The 16,265-nt window shown below is 40.0% G+C and overlaps 1 protein-coding gene across 3 annotated transcripts in view; it reads right to left on the reverse strand.

The window, feature by feature from the left end:
- The window catches only part of LOC123372004 (ADP-ribosyl cyclase/cyclic ADP-ribose hydrolase 2-like), a 30,569-nt gene that overhangs the window by 3,530 nt on the left and 10,774 nt on the right, over positions 1-16,265 (reverse strand). Inside the window, exons 3-10 of one of the 3 annotated variants that reach the window (XM_045019926.1) lie at positions 15,223-15,352; positions 13,803-13,938; positions 13,156-13,238; positions 12,395-12,471; positions 8,978-9,070; positions 7,684-7,770; positions 7,073-7,132; positions 1,992-2,113 (exon numbers count right to left, since the gene is read on the reverse strand). In XM_045019926.1, the coding sequence (XP_044875861.1) occupies positions 1,993-2,113; positions 7,073-7,132; positions 7,684-7,770; positions 8,978-9,070; positions 12,395-12,471; positions 13,156-13,238; positions 13,803-13,938; positions 15,223-15,352 (787 nt within the window). In that variant the 3' untranslated portion in view covers position 1,992. Of the gene's footprint in view, positions 1-1,207; positions 2,114-7,059; positions 7,133-7,683; positions 7,771-8,977; positions 9,071-12,394; positions 12,472-13,155; positions 13,239-13,802; positions 13,939-15,222; positions 15,353-16,265 lie in introns of those variants that run through there. The other 2 variants (XM_045019928.1, XM_045019927.1) reach the window with 2 other exon arrangements.

A 16,265-nucleotide genomic window follows, 5' to 3' on the forward strand; every position in this document is an offset into this window, starting at 1 on the left:
ATATTGTATGCTTATGAATGGTTTAAATATCACTGTTGGCCAGGGACCTTATGCAACTCCAGCAGAATGGAGAGGGTTACTGCAGCTCCTCCAGGAACTAAAAACAATGGGGTGGGGGCTGATTAACATGAATTTGGAAAACCCAGTTTGAACCAGTATATGCACACCTCCCTGGAGTGGCATCTTTCTGGGGTTCTTTACTACCCGAGTGATTAAGAACATAAGAATGGCCATATTGGGTCAGACTGATGGTCCATCTAGCCCAGTATTCACTGTCGGAAGACAGTAGCCATTCTTATATTCTTAATCACTCAGATAGTAAAGACCTCCAGAGAGGTACTTCCCGCTGGGGAGGTATGCATATACCAATTCAAACTGGGTTTTCTGGAGACCAACAGACAAAGCAAGGGCTTTTGATATAAAAAGGCTGCATTTAAACTGACTAAGGACTTTCTTTCTGATCCAGCAAACGGAAAGGGCATCCTGTCCATGGACAAGCCCAATGGTTGCTGAAGCTTGGAAAAACTTTGGCCTACTAGGGCCCCATAAGACTGATGGGTGACGCCTGGTATGTTCAGTGTGTATTTAAATCTGTTTATTGTTTTAATATGTTTTCTCCGTAATGCTTTTACCTTTAAGAATAAAGGTGCTTGCTTAGAAAGAGTTGTGTAGTAACTCGTAACTGCTGACAATATACTGTTGATAGCCCTCAGAAAGAGAGAGAGGAAAGCACAGGCGCTGACCTTTAGGTAGACTGCTTGCTGGGGATATCACAGTGTAAGGCAGGGAGCTGTTCAGCCTTTAAAACCCTAGGTCAGAAGGGAGTGGGGCAAGGGTCCCTGCCCAGAAACAAGTGATGCCTGGAGACCTGAGACCTGACTGGGAACTCCTGGGGTGGACCACAGAGGGGAGGATACAGGTGTAGTTACCTGAAACTGTGACAGTTAGTACTTACTTAGTACTCTAAACCAGGGGTGGGCAAACTTTTTGGCTTGAAGGCCGCATCAGGTTTCGTAAATTGTATGCAGGGCCAGTTAGGGGAGTGGGTCGTGGCCTGGCCCCTACTTCCTATCTGCCCCCCCACGGGACTCCTGCCCCATCCAATGCCCCCCGACCGCCCCCGGACTCCCGCGACCCCATCCAACCCCTCTCTTATTCCTGATGGCCCCCCAGGACTCCTGCCCCATCCAATCCCCCCTTCTCCCAGGAAGCAACCAGTTGAGGATCTCTGATAGTGATGGATATAGTGCATGTGAAAACAATGGGCCAAATTCTCCACTGCCTTACTCCTAGTTTTGTTATTTACCCTTGTACAAAGTGAGTTTAAGATGCTACCCATTCGCACAAGGAATAGCATTTTACATCCCATCTGCACTCACTTCAAAGAGGTGCAGATAACATAAGGTGCATGGCAGGGGAGAATGAAGCCCAAGGGTCTAAGGCAGAAGGAAGCCTTTTAAAAAACAAGAAGGCAGTTTTAAAATGGATCCAAAAATGGGTGGGGAGACAATGAAGCTATTTGTGAATAGGGGCAGGGCTGCCCAGAGGATTCAGGGGGCCCGGGGCAAAGCAATTTTGGGGGCCCCTTCCATTAAAAAAAAGTTGCAATACTATAGAATACTATATTTTTGTGGGGGCCCCTGCAGGGCCTGGGGCAAATTGCCCCACTTGCCCCCTCCCCTCTGGGCAGCCTTGAATAGGGGTGGTGTGGCCCTGGTTCCTGACAGGTGAATAAAGGGGCAGTACCATTCATCATGGGATTCTGGATAACTGGAATAGGTTGAGGCCACAGACAAGGAGGGAGTTACCCAGATAAGGAGAGATGAAGGCATGGATGAAGCTTCCAGCAGCAGAGGAGTCAAAGGCAATGTTACATAGGTTATAATAGGCAGACTTGCAATCACAGGAATTAAGGGAGGAATTGCATTCAGAGACAGGATAATGCCAAATTTACAGACAATGGAGGCAAATAGAAGGATTGAATTACATACATTAATTCAGTGGGTTAAAGCAGATCTCAAAAACAAATGCTACAAAAATAGTATAAATGAGTCTGCTCCAGCTGCCGCCTCTGTGTGGGGATACAAGTCCTCTTTGTGTTGAAGGTGCAGACCTGAAGAAAAGAAAAGAAAAGAAAAACAGGATGCTAAGTACATGTCCTTTTAAATACCAGAGCTTTGTAGGCAGGTCTGAAGTTCAAAAGTTAAGCTGAACATTCAGTTCCAGAAATCTTTGTACAGTGACTCTTGAAATGACTCTTAGTGCTGCTCAGCTGTCATGGTTTTATAAACAGGAAATCTGTGCGCAGAATCCTGCATTAATTATATGTCCTTAGTAACAGCCTGCATTTGGAGTGCTTTCTGCTGATGTTTGTACGCCACCTATTGATCAATTTCAGTGACAATGTGAGCCTGAGATCCTCACAAGAGGCACAGCCAAAGTGTGGAGAGGGGTAAAAGAGCATTTATCCACCTTTGGACTTCCAGGATTCTGAGGTTGAGCACGGCCCTCAGTGTAAGTTAGAGTGGTGCCACACAGCAGCCTCTGGTCACTGTCATTCCTGCTCTGAAGTGGCCACTTCCCTCAGAATGCCTATGTGACAGGGATTTTAAGTGCAGAATAAAGCCACCTAAATCATTTTACCTGACCGATGTGCTGAGGTTATTACCTACACACCACTTAAGCCAGCTGTTCAGCTGCTTTATGGCACTGAGCCACTGTAAAAGAGGCTGCAGTAGAGCCTGTAATAAAGACCTAAATATCTAGTTTCAATGTTTATTCTTTAAGTGTAAAAATGCTAGTTGTGCTCTTGACTGGAATGTGTCTTTAATAGTGAAACAACAATTTCTGTACAAGCTGTTTGTCAAATTAAATTATCAGCATATTTAATAATTGGGATCTATTCATGGAGTTAACAAAATCTGGAAAGGTACTCAGAAAAAATTTCTAATAGCCTAGGCATTCAAACAAATCACAATCCGCTTGGTGGATCTTCTGCAGGGGGGACAAGAAGCTAAGATCACTGAGGAGGTTATTTGTTGCAGATTTTTAAGTTACAGCTCCATGGGAGTATCTTTTTGCTTTGATTTCTAAAAATAAATAAATAAAAATATACCTATCTCCTAGAACTGGAAGGGACCCTGAAGGCGCATTGAGTCCAGCCCCCTGCCTTCACTAGCAGGACCAAGTACTGATTTTTGCCCCAGATCCCTAAGTGGCCCCCTCAAGGATTGAACTCATAATGCTGGATTTAGCAGGCTAATGCTCAAACCACTGAGCTATCCCTCCCCCCTCATTTTAGCCTACTTATATCTCAAGTGGAGCAGCAACTGGGCAGCCATCACCACTCAGCGTGTCATATGGGATGCCCTTGTTCCTAGTCATCACCAGTGGTGAGAGCTGTGGGGGCTATGCAATGATGCAGAGGAAGGCCGTTGTGGTGGGCCTTGAAGCCAAGGGCACAGGCCGTGGTGGAGCTGCCACAGGTGTGGAACTCAGTGGTAGTAGCAAATATTCAAATGAGAACTTTGAAGGCCAAAGTGGAGAAGGTTCCATGTGAACAGCAGTTGAGCATGCGTCAGGATTTCAGTATGATCACACACAGCTGAATATAAAAGAAGGTGTAGAAAGCTTAGGAGGGATGTAACAAGGAGGGGAAGTAAGACCCATTCTTGCAGGGCAGGTTAGTGGGAGTTGAGGCATTCAGTAACATGCAGAATCAGGGCCAGCACAAGGAAGGTGCTCTGTTAATACAGACATACTCAGATACTGTGGTGATTGTGGTCATATAAGTACTGAGACAGATAGAAGGGAACAGGTGGCTGGTCCCATGCTTGCAGTGACAGGTAGTACTGAAGAGACAGTATGCTCAGCCCTTAGGTGAAAAGAACAAGACACTGTTTCCAAAAGGTTTCCTATCCAGATTTCCTCAGTTAAGGAATGTACTGACAACATAAGACTTTGAGTAATATGGTCTAAACCCGTGGAGAAGAGAGAAATGACTGGAGGATAGCTAATGTGATGCCAGTTTTAAAAAAAGGCTCCAGAGGCAATCCCGGCAATTACAGGCCAGTAAGCTTAACTTCAGTACCAGGCAAATTGGTTGAAATTGCAGTAAAAAACAGAATTTTCAGACACATAGATGAACTTGATATGTTGGGGAAGAGTCAATGTGGTTTTTGTAAAGAGAAATCATGCCTCACCAATCTACTAGCATTCTTTGTGGGGGTCAACAAGCATGAGGACAAGGGTGATCCAAGGGATATAGTGTACTTAAGACTTTCACCAAAGGCTCTTAAGCAAAGGAAGCAGTCATGGGTTAAGAGGGAATTTCCTCTCATGGATCAGTAACTGGTTAAAAGATAGGAAACAAAGGATAGGTATAAATGGTCAGTTTGCAGAATGGAGAGAGGTGGTGTACTCCATGGGTCTGTACTGGGACCCATACTGTTCAAAATATAAAATATCCATAAATGATCTGTAAAAAGGTGTAAACAGTGAGATGGCAAAATCTGCAGATGATACAAAACTACTCAAGATAGTTAAGTCCAAAGCAGACTGGAAAGAGTTAAAGGGATCTCACAAAACTGAGTGACTGGGCAACAAAATGACAGATGAAATTCTATATTGATAAATGCAAAGTAATGCACATTGGAAAACATAATCCCAACTATAATTTAGACCCCATCATTTATATGTAGCTATTACCACTCAAGAAAGAGATCTTGGAGTCATTGTGGATAGTTCTCTAAAAACATCCACTCAATATGCAATGGCAGTAAAAATGTTGGGAATCGTTAGGAAAGGGATAGACAGAAAATATCCTATTGCCTCTATATAAGTCCATGGTACGCCCACATCTTGACTACTGCATGCAGATGTGGTCTCTCCATCTCAAAAAAGATGTATTAGAATTGGAAAAGGTACAGAAAAGGGCAACATAAATTATTAGGGGTATGGAACGGCTTCTATATGAGGAGAAATTAATAAGACTGGGACCTTTCAGCTTGGAAAAGAGATGACTAAGAGGGGATATGATAGAGGTCTTTAAAATCATGACTGCTGTGGAGAAATTAAATAAGGAAGTGTTATTTACTCCTTCTCTTAACACAAGAACTAGGGGTCACCAAATGAAATTAACAGGCAGCAGGTTTAAAACAAACAAAAGGAAGTATTTGCATGAACAACCCATAGTCAACTTGTGGAACTCTTTGCCAGATGTTGTGAAGGCCATGACTATAAATAGGTTCAAAAAAGAACTAGATAAGTTCATGGGGGATAAGTCCATCAATGGCTATTAGTCAGGATAGGCAGGGATGCAAAACCATGCTCAGAAGTGTCCCTAGAATTTGTTTGACAGAAGCTGGGAATGGGCAATGGGATGGATCAGTTGAACTTGTTTTGTTCATTCCCTCTGAAGCACCTGGCGTTGGCCCCTGTCAAAAGACAGGATACTAGGCTAGATGGACCACTGGTCTGACCCAGTCTAGCCATTCTTATATTCTTAAATCATCCATTAGGAACTCAGAGCATCCAAAAGAAAAGCCCTGTTAAGCTCAGATTTCTCCAGCTAGCTAATATTGTCAGTTTGTTCAGAAAATTACTGGCTTTTTGGGGCTGTGGGTTTCACAACTTGGGTAGAGACTGGCAATCACAATTTATTTTCCACTTAGGAGCAAAAACCTTGGCAATCACTCAGAGAATAAGAAATCCATTTCTTTTAAATCACATCAGCTCATACGATATTACAACCCTGTACATGGTATACAGCAATAAATAAATGTCTCTGTAAGCTTGGAACAGGTTGGTTTCATGATCTGCTCCCTCAACACAATCTGCTCATATTGATGTGAGCATTTGCTGTCTCTCAAATGCTGTTTTCACATATTCAGTGGTTGGTGCCAGGACATAATTTTGGATGATGGAACCAAAGGGAACACTCCTGCGACTGTCACATGCCAAGACAGGGAAAAGCTATCCAATAGAGAACACTGCTGGGGCAGAACACCACTACCAGTTTCTCTAAGATACAGGAGCTTTAAAGATTAATCTTATATCAAAGGCACGTGGAAGCACTATCCCTGCAATCTCATGCGTATCCTTCTCTTCCCTGTGCTGAGTGAAGTGCTCTTGGAATACCTATTCAATGCAGGAGAGGGTAGAGTGTGCCCAACCCAGAAGCAATAGCATTCCTCTGCTGCCTGACGGTGGGAGAGCCATGTGATGTTGAACACTAGATGGTCCTATGTACTCTGTGCTTGATGTACAAACCCAATTTCTGTATATTATATACTTGTCCTAGGCCAATGGATTATCACTACAAAATATGTCACTTAGGAGATATGGCCTTCTTAATCACCTGAGCTCAAATTCAGCACTAGATATTTGTATTTTTCCTTTCAACCTCAGGTGTTTCTTTGTTGGGAAACATTTTTGTAGTGAATACAAAGAATTCTTCTTAAATTTATCTATGATGTACTTTGCTAGACTTACAGCAAAGATGAATGTGTCTACTTATGCTTAAGTTTCCATATGTTTCTCATAAAAGTATATTGGTGAAATATAAGATCTCTGAATGTTTGGATATGAATACTGTACCTCCTTGAAATTGGGACTTGAAAGTTACATTGTACATAATTGGACAGGTGCTGTTATTTAGATTTGCAGTCTTATATTTGATTTATGATCTCAATTTTATTGGAGAATGTTCATGGAAAGCAAATTTTGCATTTCTAACTATGAGCATTTGCAAGAGATACTTGATTCTAAGAGTTATGCTCATGCAATCAGTGGATAGCAATATACCATGTGGTCTGTGTGTTCAATCAAAACTAATCAACACTGCTTTAATTATGAATATCAGATACTTGCAACTAAGTGCTTGCGCACAATTTATAGAACAGGAATTGTTTCCTGAATAATTTCAAAATAATATATTTCAATACAGCTGTCATGGACAAATTGCAATCAGTAGGACAGGTGAAATCTGTTGAATAAATTATTAGCTGTGAATTATTCATTTGGTTCTAATGGCATAGAAATTGGATTGATTTTATTTACCATGTTTACTTACGAAACAATGGAACAATCAGAGTGATTAAGATAATCCAGGCACTTTAACAGCAGTACAGATCTGTAATGAAATTATTTTATTTAGCATCACTCAGTAAGAAAACTAAACAAAACAAAAGAGGAAGTGAAACAAATTGAACGATGTTATAAAATGAAAAGATGCACAATTTGGATGCCTAAACCTTCCCTTCTTAATGGTATTTAATTTAGAATGAAGCTCTGGGTATCACAGTAAATACAGCTACCATAAATAATTCTGCAGACATGAGAAGGGAATATTAATGTATAACTGTTATTCAGATTTTAATTTCCTATTTGAACTGATAGCTCTAAGTGGAAGGGACCATGCCGTCTTCTGTGTCTGATATCGAGTGAGGGCACTGTTGCATTTAATAATAAAATTACAAACTCTATGATTGCCATATCAATGGAGGTGTGCTGAGATGGCTGAGGAAGGTGGCAATATTACTTCCAGAAGTCAATTTCTTACTAAAGCTACAGCATAGTAGATTAGTGGGTCTGCGGTATGGGAATACTCATGGGTAGAAGTAGGTTAAAATTTCTGAAAAACCCTAGCAAATACCTCATATTTATTAAAGAAATTCCACTTACTTGTAATTGTCAATGCAGGTGATGTCATAACCCATGGTTTTGAGTCTCTCTTCTAATATTTGTACACTGCCTCTCCCACAGGAATCCCTGTAAAAAGAGATTTGTTGACAAAGTCTTTTATTAGTTAACTGTTTATTTTGCTAATTTCCATAGTGTCAATTGCTATGGCAGCTAGGGCTTTAATTGCAGAACCTTAATGTTCTACAACTGGAGCAGATTTTTTTTAGGGAATTTAATAGTAGTTTATAGGAGAATTTCAGCAAGCTGGCCAGACTGGTATCTTGCAACCAAACAGCAATTCCCTAGAAAAACAAGTCTACCACCAGCTGCCTGTTGGACTAATACAAATATAGGGGGCCTGATTCTCCAGTACGTTGTATGTTGTACACTCATTTATACCTGTGCAAAGTTGATGTAAAATGCTACCAAATCAGAATTCACCATACACTTGCATCAGTGGTAGTGTTTTATATTTATTTTGCAACAACTGGAACTTTGGCCTCAGCCCCTTTGGACTCCACAGGCTGTACTTGAGTCCTTCCGCAATCACTTAGAACCCCTGCTGTTGGACAGGAACATTCAGACTTAAACTCCAATAACGGACCACCTTAACTCCTGTGGCTGGGTAAAAATTTACTTCAATTAACTGAATAAAACAGTAATGGCTGATCAAGAGTTTTGGTCCAAATAAGCTTCTTGAAAAGTGCTGATGAATATTTAAATCTCCCAGGATTGCAGAATCAGGCTGGAAATCTCCCAAGTTCAGGCTCTCAAAACTACTAGTAGTTCTTGTTGTTGGATTGATCACAAGTACTATGAGAAGAGACCTTCTTATGGCATTTCACCACTTTACTAATTTCCAGAACCATGGACTGTAGAGAGGTGTAAAACTGAAAAATAATGCACTGGGGACAGTGAAAAGACATTTTTCAAATCTCAGAGTTTGATTTGGGATTTAGATGGTTCTTATTTAGTCTAACCTGTACTTGCCTTGCCTTCACTTAAGGCCTGCTTCCATAACATCTTCTTACGCAGACCTACTGACTCAGCAGATTTAGGACTTTACATTAGTTTTGATTTGTGCCTAATTCTGGTAACATCAACTTTACATTTTAAAAAGACTGTACACCCTCCAAGGAAGGCACTGTAGTTTCTTTTGTGTTTGGAATTCATCAAACACATTTTTAGTGTTACTAAAACCTAATAATAATAGAGAAAAATAAAGTGAAAACTGTAAAACAGATTCAAAACAGGAAAACCAAGATTAGGGTTTTTTTTAAGACCTATAACTTACAAGTCAGGTCCCCCAATGTCATCCATGACCCAGATTTCAATTCGTGAAATTCTGTCCTTTTGGAAGTTAGGCACTTCATAGTCTGCAAAAAAACTGGTTAAAGAAAACTAATATTTAAAACAACATAGAACAGAAAAGATCTTTCTCCTTCTCAGTAACCAGGGCTCTGATTCTGTTCCCATTGATTTCAATGGGAGATCTGGGTCCAGGTCGTTTGTACCTATGGTTTCTTTTGGGCTCATTATCAAAGACAGAACCAAGATACAAAATTCTGATTCCAATTTTGAGTATTCCCAAAGTTTATGGGTGTATGGATTCTAAGTTTGTTCTTTTATTGATTGTTGGTCTTAGCAGGATGGAGCAGGAATAAAACTCTATTAATAAAGATGTGAGTAGAATAAGGGTTTAAAATGCAGCACTTATAACAAACCGCTAGGTATTTAGTAAAAAACAAAAGCAAAAAACCCCTACAAAAGCAGCCTTTCTTCATGCACAGCATGGGATTTGTTTTTTAAAATAGAAGGAAGAGTAACAACCACAAGACAAATATATTAGTAGATATAAAATCACAGCAGTAAGTCAAAAGGGTATAAAATACCTAGCATGGGAACAACTAAGACCATAAGAGAGGGTTTTGGTTGGTTTTTTTTAAATCTTTCCATTCTGACCTGGGAAGACTCCTCTATAGGCAGGTTTGCTGTTTGTTAAATATTGTAATATTCAAAAGTCCAGGTATAGGAGGACCAAATTCTCTGCTGGAATAATTCCACTGAAGTCAATGGAGTTACACCAACTGATCTCACATCTGACCAGGAGTATGTAAATAGTGAAATATTAAACCAGATTTTTCGTTTTACATATAATCAGCCTTACTGCTGCAAGGTTAAGGTCTATTGTTTTAGAGAGTGATTTATCAGAGCAGATTGAGTCATTAAGATGGGATCATTTTTTACTGGCAAAGAGTAGAGGAAGTTATCTGTATTTATGTTGTGTGACTTTCCTGTCATAAGTTCTGAGAACTTTTGTACCAGAAAAAATGTCTTCTATATTCCTGTGTCTAAGTCTTTGTGACTGCTAGTTGTACTATTGAAGGCATATCCAAAAATAATTTCAATTAAACTGATGATTGCCTAATGAAAAAAAGTCTTTAAATAGAATAATAAAAGCACAAAGTATGAGTTTACAGTTCTCCAAATCTAACAGAGGGTGCCAAATCAAAAGGAACCATTTCACATATTGCATTAAAATGTGTTCTAAGGCATCGGTCTTAAAAAACAAAACAAAAATTTATAAATTAAGGATTTGGGCCTGATTTTGAATGAAGTCTCATCCCAGCTTTCTTGTTTATGCATGTAATTATGCTAGGGCAAATAATGATGGGTGCAGGAGAAACTGATGTAACTTAGATCATATAAATTAGATGTCTAATTGCTTGATATAAAGGCAGCTGAATGATAATCTGTTGTGCCTGTGTAACTCTGCAAAAAAAAAAAAAAAGTTACCTGTGATTATTTGCATCTACAGTTATTTTTTGAAAATCTGGCCCACTGTCTTTTGAAATATAGTTTGTCTTGACAGAAGAGAGCAAGGATTCTACAGGAATTTTTTGAAGTATTTTGATTTCTATACTGTACCAGCTATATAGCCTAGAACTGAAGAAATTTTAGGCCAGAATAGACCACTATGATTATCTTATCTGAAGTCCTGCAGAATACAGATCACAGAATTTCACATAGTAATTCCTGCAGGGGAGAGAACTATTTTTACATACTACATAAGTGAACACTATTACACTCAATAACCTGTGGTTGAACTCCTGCATATCTTTTAGAAAGACATTCAATATTGATTAAAGACTCCAAGCAAATAGGAGCTGTATTCCCTGTGCCGACCTATAGAATCAGACTGTCACTTGGACCTCAGAATTTGCTAAAACGTCTCTCTGTTTATCAAAAGTCTCTATTCCTTTTCCTTGTGATTTGTGAATTACCTAATATTGGAGAGCAAATGAATCAGGCCTTGTGTATAGCAACACAAGCAGCTACTTGGGACTTTTTTTTTTTTTTTTGGAGTCTCCCTGTGTTTTGTTTTCTCATTTAGGCCTAATTAAGCAAAGAATTTAAGCTTTGTCAAGTTCCACTTCAGTGAAAAATAAACAAGTGCTTAAAGTTAAGCATGTGCTTTGCTGAACTGACATCTTGACAAGTGTGGTATTCCATCTTCAGGGAATCAATGGTCCCAGAGAGTCAAAGCTGTTAACGTGACTGTTACTTTACATCATCAAGAGTTCTAAACAGGATTTGGGGTTCCAAGGATAGAGATCTCAGCCTGCTTAGTCTCATGGCAACAGTCATCTTTAAAAACACAAAAGAGGAGAAAAAAATAGTAAAGATAGAAAATCCAGCTCCTGTCTGGATGCTGACTCTTGCTAGCCATCTCTCTGCTGGAGAAACACAAATGCAGCATACAATCTTATTAGCCACTTGGAGACCTGGCAAACTTGTACCAGAGTAGGGCTGTTTAAGGCATTGCGTTTAGCTGCCTTGATGGTCACGGCTTCAGAACAGTGTGGCAAAAGATGCATTTGTCTTGGCCTGCTAACCCAGACTCTTTTTAAACAGAAGGCAAAAAGAGAGAAATAGGAAAGAGAAGGTGAGGAAGGAAAAAAGACACTTGGGGGAGGAGAGGAGAGCAAGAAATGAAGTTTCACATTCCGTGTGGTGGTCAGGATTTAGTGGAAATCAATGAAACTGCTGAAGTATCTAATCTGGGTCTCTCTCTGGTCTGGTCAGGTCAGGACAGCGCTCTCTGATCAGGGTGATGCAGGCCCAATAGTGTAACAGTAAATTCCTGGGGTCTCATGAGACAATGGGGGTGGCAGCCATGATAGCTGAACTCTCTCCTTTCAGTCTACCTGTCCCTTTGCATTTTGAGCTCTCTCTCTCCCAAAGTCTCTTTTAAGGACCGTTAAAGGGAGTGATGGGTGGAATTGCCCTTCCGTGTCATTATTTTATCCTCCAGTTAGGCCTACTTTCTGACACGGCAATTTTGATCCATTAATTTCTGACTTCATTCTTCTCTTGTTTACTCATCATAATCTCAACACAGTCCTTGGGTGGTATCACTAGACCTTTTTGTTTGGACTAATTCAGTGTTTTTGCTTTTGAAACAATGTTGTATAACAGCCAAGTTTTACTTCTGTTGCCTTTGACAAATTAGAATACAGGACTCTGCACAACAGGCACCCAAGGGTTTTCTAAAATTTTACTCTAGGTCTAGTTTAAAAAAAAAAATTGGCTTTGAGGCCACAGTGAAAATTATTCACTTCCACGGCTTTGTGTGGTACAATAGCCGAATGTTTGATTTTTCTCAATCAAACCCTAAAATATTAACACAATGTTATTTTATTTCTCTTACCCTTTGACTGGATAGGCGCCCCCTATCGCAGAACCATTCAGCATAACGTATATTACCCCAGAGCTCTGCTTTGCATACTGCAATAGATAACAGAAGATTATTCTTTATAACATCCCCTGTACATTTTTATATACAGATTGGTGCTTTAACTAAATAGTCATGGCCAGTGGTGGGGGCCATAAGTGAAAATGCCCAAGTTGCAAAACTACCATCAAAACTGGTTCCCTAGCTGGCAGTTGCAGTAGAGAGGACCAAAACTTAATGGCTATAAAAGGTGATCTGTCTTCTCAACCCTAGAAGTGGTCCCTCCAGGGCAAGGTTGGTGCAAAAGGCTTCACCTGGTCTGTGCTCCAAGTCAAATCACTGAGCTGGGGGATGCAGGCCAATCAGCACCTGTCCCTACAGCTGGCTAATAGACTATAAGTGTGTGTGGAGGGGGGGGGTAGGTGAGGAGGGAGGAGCTACCCAGTATCCCTCATCGAGTGTCTCCCTCTCTTGCTGCTGGAGCTGTCCTCTTTCACTGTCTGCGCAGTCATCTTCCTCCAATCACTGAGGTGGGTGGGTGGCATTTTTAACACATAAGGTAGTCAACTTTATGCTTTTCCTCCTTACATCACACCTTTAAGTTCTAGTCAATACAAGGCCTTAAGGGTATGCCTATGCTAGAGGTTAAAAACTCCAGAAAAAAAATCTTTTGGCCCTACTAAAGCTTTTTGAACTATCCATGGACATGCTTAATGAATGTAAACTGTATGATTTACAGTGATTGATGCAATCTTCCAGAAAGATTCTACTGCATTATTTTCACACTCTTCTGTGTTAGGGCAGGAATCATAATTAAATCCTGTGGGAAGAAACACAGTGCTTATTATTAAAGATATGACGACAGGTAGGAAAAGAAAATCCAAAGTGGCTTTAAAATATATATTGTATCTGTTTTTTGTTCTAGGTTGTGCATGGTTGGAGAACTGATAGGATATACATCCATGACAGTACTGCACCATTTCTCTCCTCCTTTTCACTAGCCCTTACATTCTGTACAAACAATGACATGCTATGGTCTCAAAGCACAGACCCCTGCGTCTGTGGAAACTGCTCTAACTCATGTCATGAAACTGGTCTGGTGCACAGAAAGCCCCAGGATCTGGGAAATGAAAAGGTGACGTAAATCCACCATTACAACACCTCCCTCCAAATTTCACAGTGTATTCTTCAGCTGAAGTGTAAATGTCTATACAGTACAAGCCAGTGGAGAATCAGGACACTCACCCACATAACCAGGAGTAACTCCCCTGAAGTATGAGAGCAGAATCAGACCCATATCTCCAGTACAGAGCAATCACTCTATCTTTTTAGCCCCACCATGAATTTATAACAAACTTTTTATTATCATCATTTCTTGTCTGACCAGTATCGTTTGCTTGTCCACACCAGTTCAGGAAATCTCCAAATGAACCAATTAAAGTATCACACAGAGGCATGTAGCGACGAGTTCTATCAGAATAGCTGGTGACCAGCAGATGGTTATTTTCCCAGAACAGAGACTAAGGAAAGAAAACAAAACAAAAAACAAGCTGTCTTTTGGATGTGTGTGCATGATGCCATCACTGTTGGGTGGCTGGGAAAACATTTTAAATCATGTTTTGAAATTATTTCTAAATACTTCAGAATCTCACAGATGGCTTGTTCCAATCAAACTAATATCAATTAAATATACTTCTTCAGCTAATAAAATTATAGGGACAAAGTTTGCACTCACAATGGTGTAAATCTGGCATAACTTGACAGTGGATTTTGGGGGGGTTTACACCACTGTGAGAACAGAGCTTGAGCCATAGGAAGACTCAAGGCCTCTAGAATTTGCCTGACTTGAGCTGACACGTTTAGGAAAAGTTAGGCATACAGACACTAAGGACTTGTGTATATGGAGACTTAGTGTGCAGCAAGCCAGGGTGTGAAACTACAGTGCACTAAGTGACCATGTGGACCCGGCTGCCATGCACTGAAAGTAGCACTATGGAACTTTTAGTGTATGGCAGCAGGGTCCACGTGACCACTTTGTGTGTGTGGCAGGCTGGCATGCTGTAGACTTACTCCCCAACTTGCTGTGCACAAGTTGCCATACAGACAAGCCCTAAATATAAGGAAAATAAAACTAAGGTCAGATCTACACTATAAAGTTAGATTGGCTTAACTACATGCCTTGTGCAATGTAATTGTCGACCTAAGCCCTGGTGCAGACACTGATAAATGGTGGGAAAATTCTTCTGTCGACCTAGCTACTGCTTCTCAGAGAGGTGGATTTACTACAGCAATGGAAGAATCTCTCCTGTCCTTGTAGTGTCTACACCACAGTGGTGCAGCTGCGCCACTGTAGGGTTTCTAGTATAAACATACCCTTTGCAATGGTAACATTGAAATTAGAGAGCTCACTTGACAGAGCTGAATTAAGATATTTACTCTTAAACATGCATAAGATGGGTTTTGAGGTTGGTTTAATTAAAGTGCTTCGAGGGCTTTTATACACTTTCAGCTGTTTAACTGGACACATGCTTAGCTGTAATAGTGCTGACCAGCTTAAAATCATAATTATTTGGCTGCAAGTTCAGTATTGTAGCAACTAATTCTAAACCATATTACATCACTCTGACACTTCATTGCTGTAGGGTCAAGGACTAGAACACTGGTTCTCAACCTTTTGGTCTGCAACCCACAAAGTGGGCAGAAAATCATTGCATGGTCCACCATATCAAATCTGGTCAATTTTGGAATGCTAAGTCAGGGGAGACATGATAGCTGATCATTAACATACAGTTGATAATCAGTACCTTGTTAGGTGGAATTGTGTGCAGTGCCAGGTTAATGAATAACTCATAGTCTGATGGTAAAATGTTGCAAGGATCCTTATTAATAAAAGCCTTTTTGAAAGCTTCCCATATCTCTGTACAGTTCTTCTCACTGTAATAATTAAAACAAATGGTAATACTATTTTGCCATGGCAGACCAGCAATATGTGCTTTGTTCACAACCTCTCACAATCCCCAAAAGGAAATAAAACTAAGATTATTAAGGTGGGGAGAAGTTTGTGATAAACTAATGAAATCATTATCCCATCAACTAGTATCTAAAACATGAGAATTTGGACTAGGATTATTCAGCTAGACTCTTACAATAATTCAGCAAATACCATGGATGGCATAGTATTCATAATGAGACTTGCTATGCAGTTCTGTAGAACTGGGATTTATTACTTAGAAATGTTCTAACCCCAAAAGAAGCATTTGTAGCAGAGTTTGGCCACAGCAATCAAAATCTCTAAGTGACCCTATATTACAACTGAAACATAGGATTCAAGGAGCTCATTATCCCTTTTCCTGCTAGATCAAAGACCCCTCTACTATAAGAAATCGCTTCCCTATGTAGGTACTTGTAGACTGTAATCAAGTCACCACTTAACATCTTCACTGACTTCAATAGGAATTTAAGTTTAGAAGTAAATGCCTGAACAATTCATTTACTGCATGTTTTTCTTTTCATTGCTTGTCATCTCATGTTTGAGCAGCATGTAATACAAAATCAAAAGTATTATTCTGCTCCCCTACTGAAGATATTTTAATTAGCAAATACTTGTTGAAACTATGGAGTTGGGTGGGGAAGGCACATAGATAAGGGTGATTCCTGGCAAACTTAATACAGATAGCAACAAGTTATACAGGATTTATTTTGTAGTAGTCAGCTAAAGAATGAGAAGTAATCTACACTGCCAGCCAATGGAATGTATAGAACCATGTGTATATGTATTACAGAAGTGTGTGTATGCATGAATATAGCATTTGCTTGTTAGAAACCTCCATTATAGTGACAGTGAGAC

Source organism: Mauremys mutica, chromosome 5 (assembly GCF_020497125.1).
Source record: "Mauremys mutica isolate MM-2020 ecotype Southern chromosome 5, ASM2049712v1, whole genome shotgun sequence".
NCBI classification, from domain to species: domain Eukaryota; kingdom Metazoa; phylum Chordata; order Testudines; family Geoemydidae; genus Mauremys; species Mauremys mutica.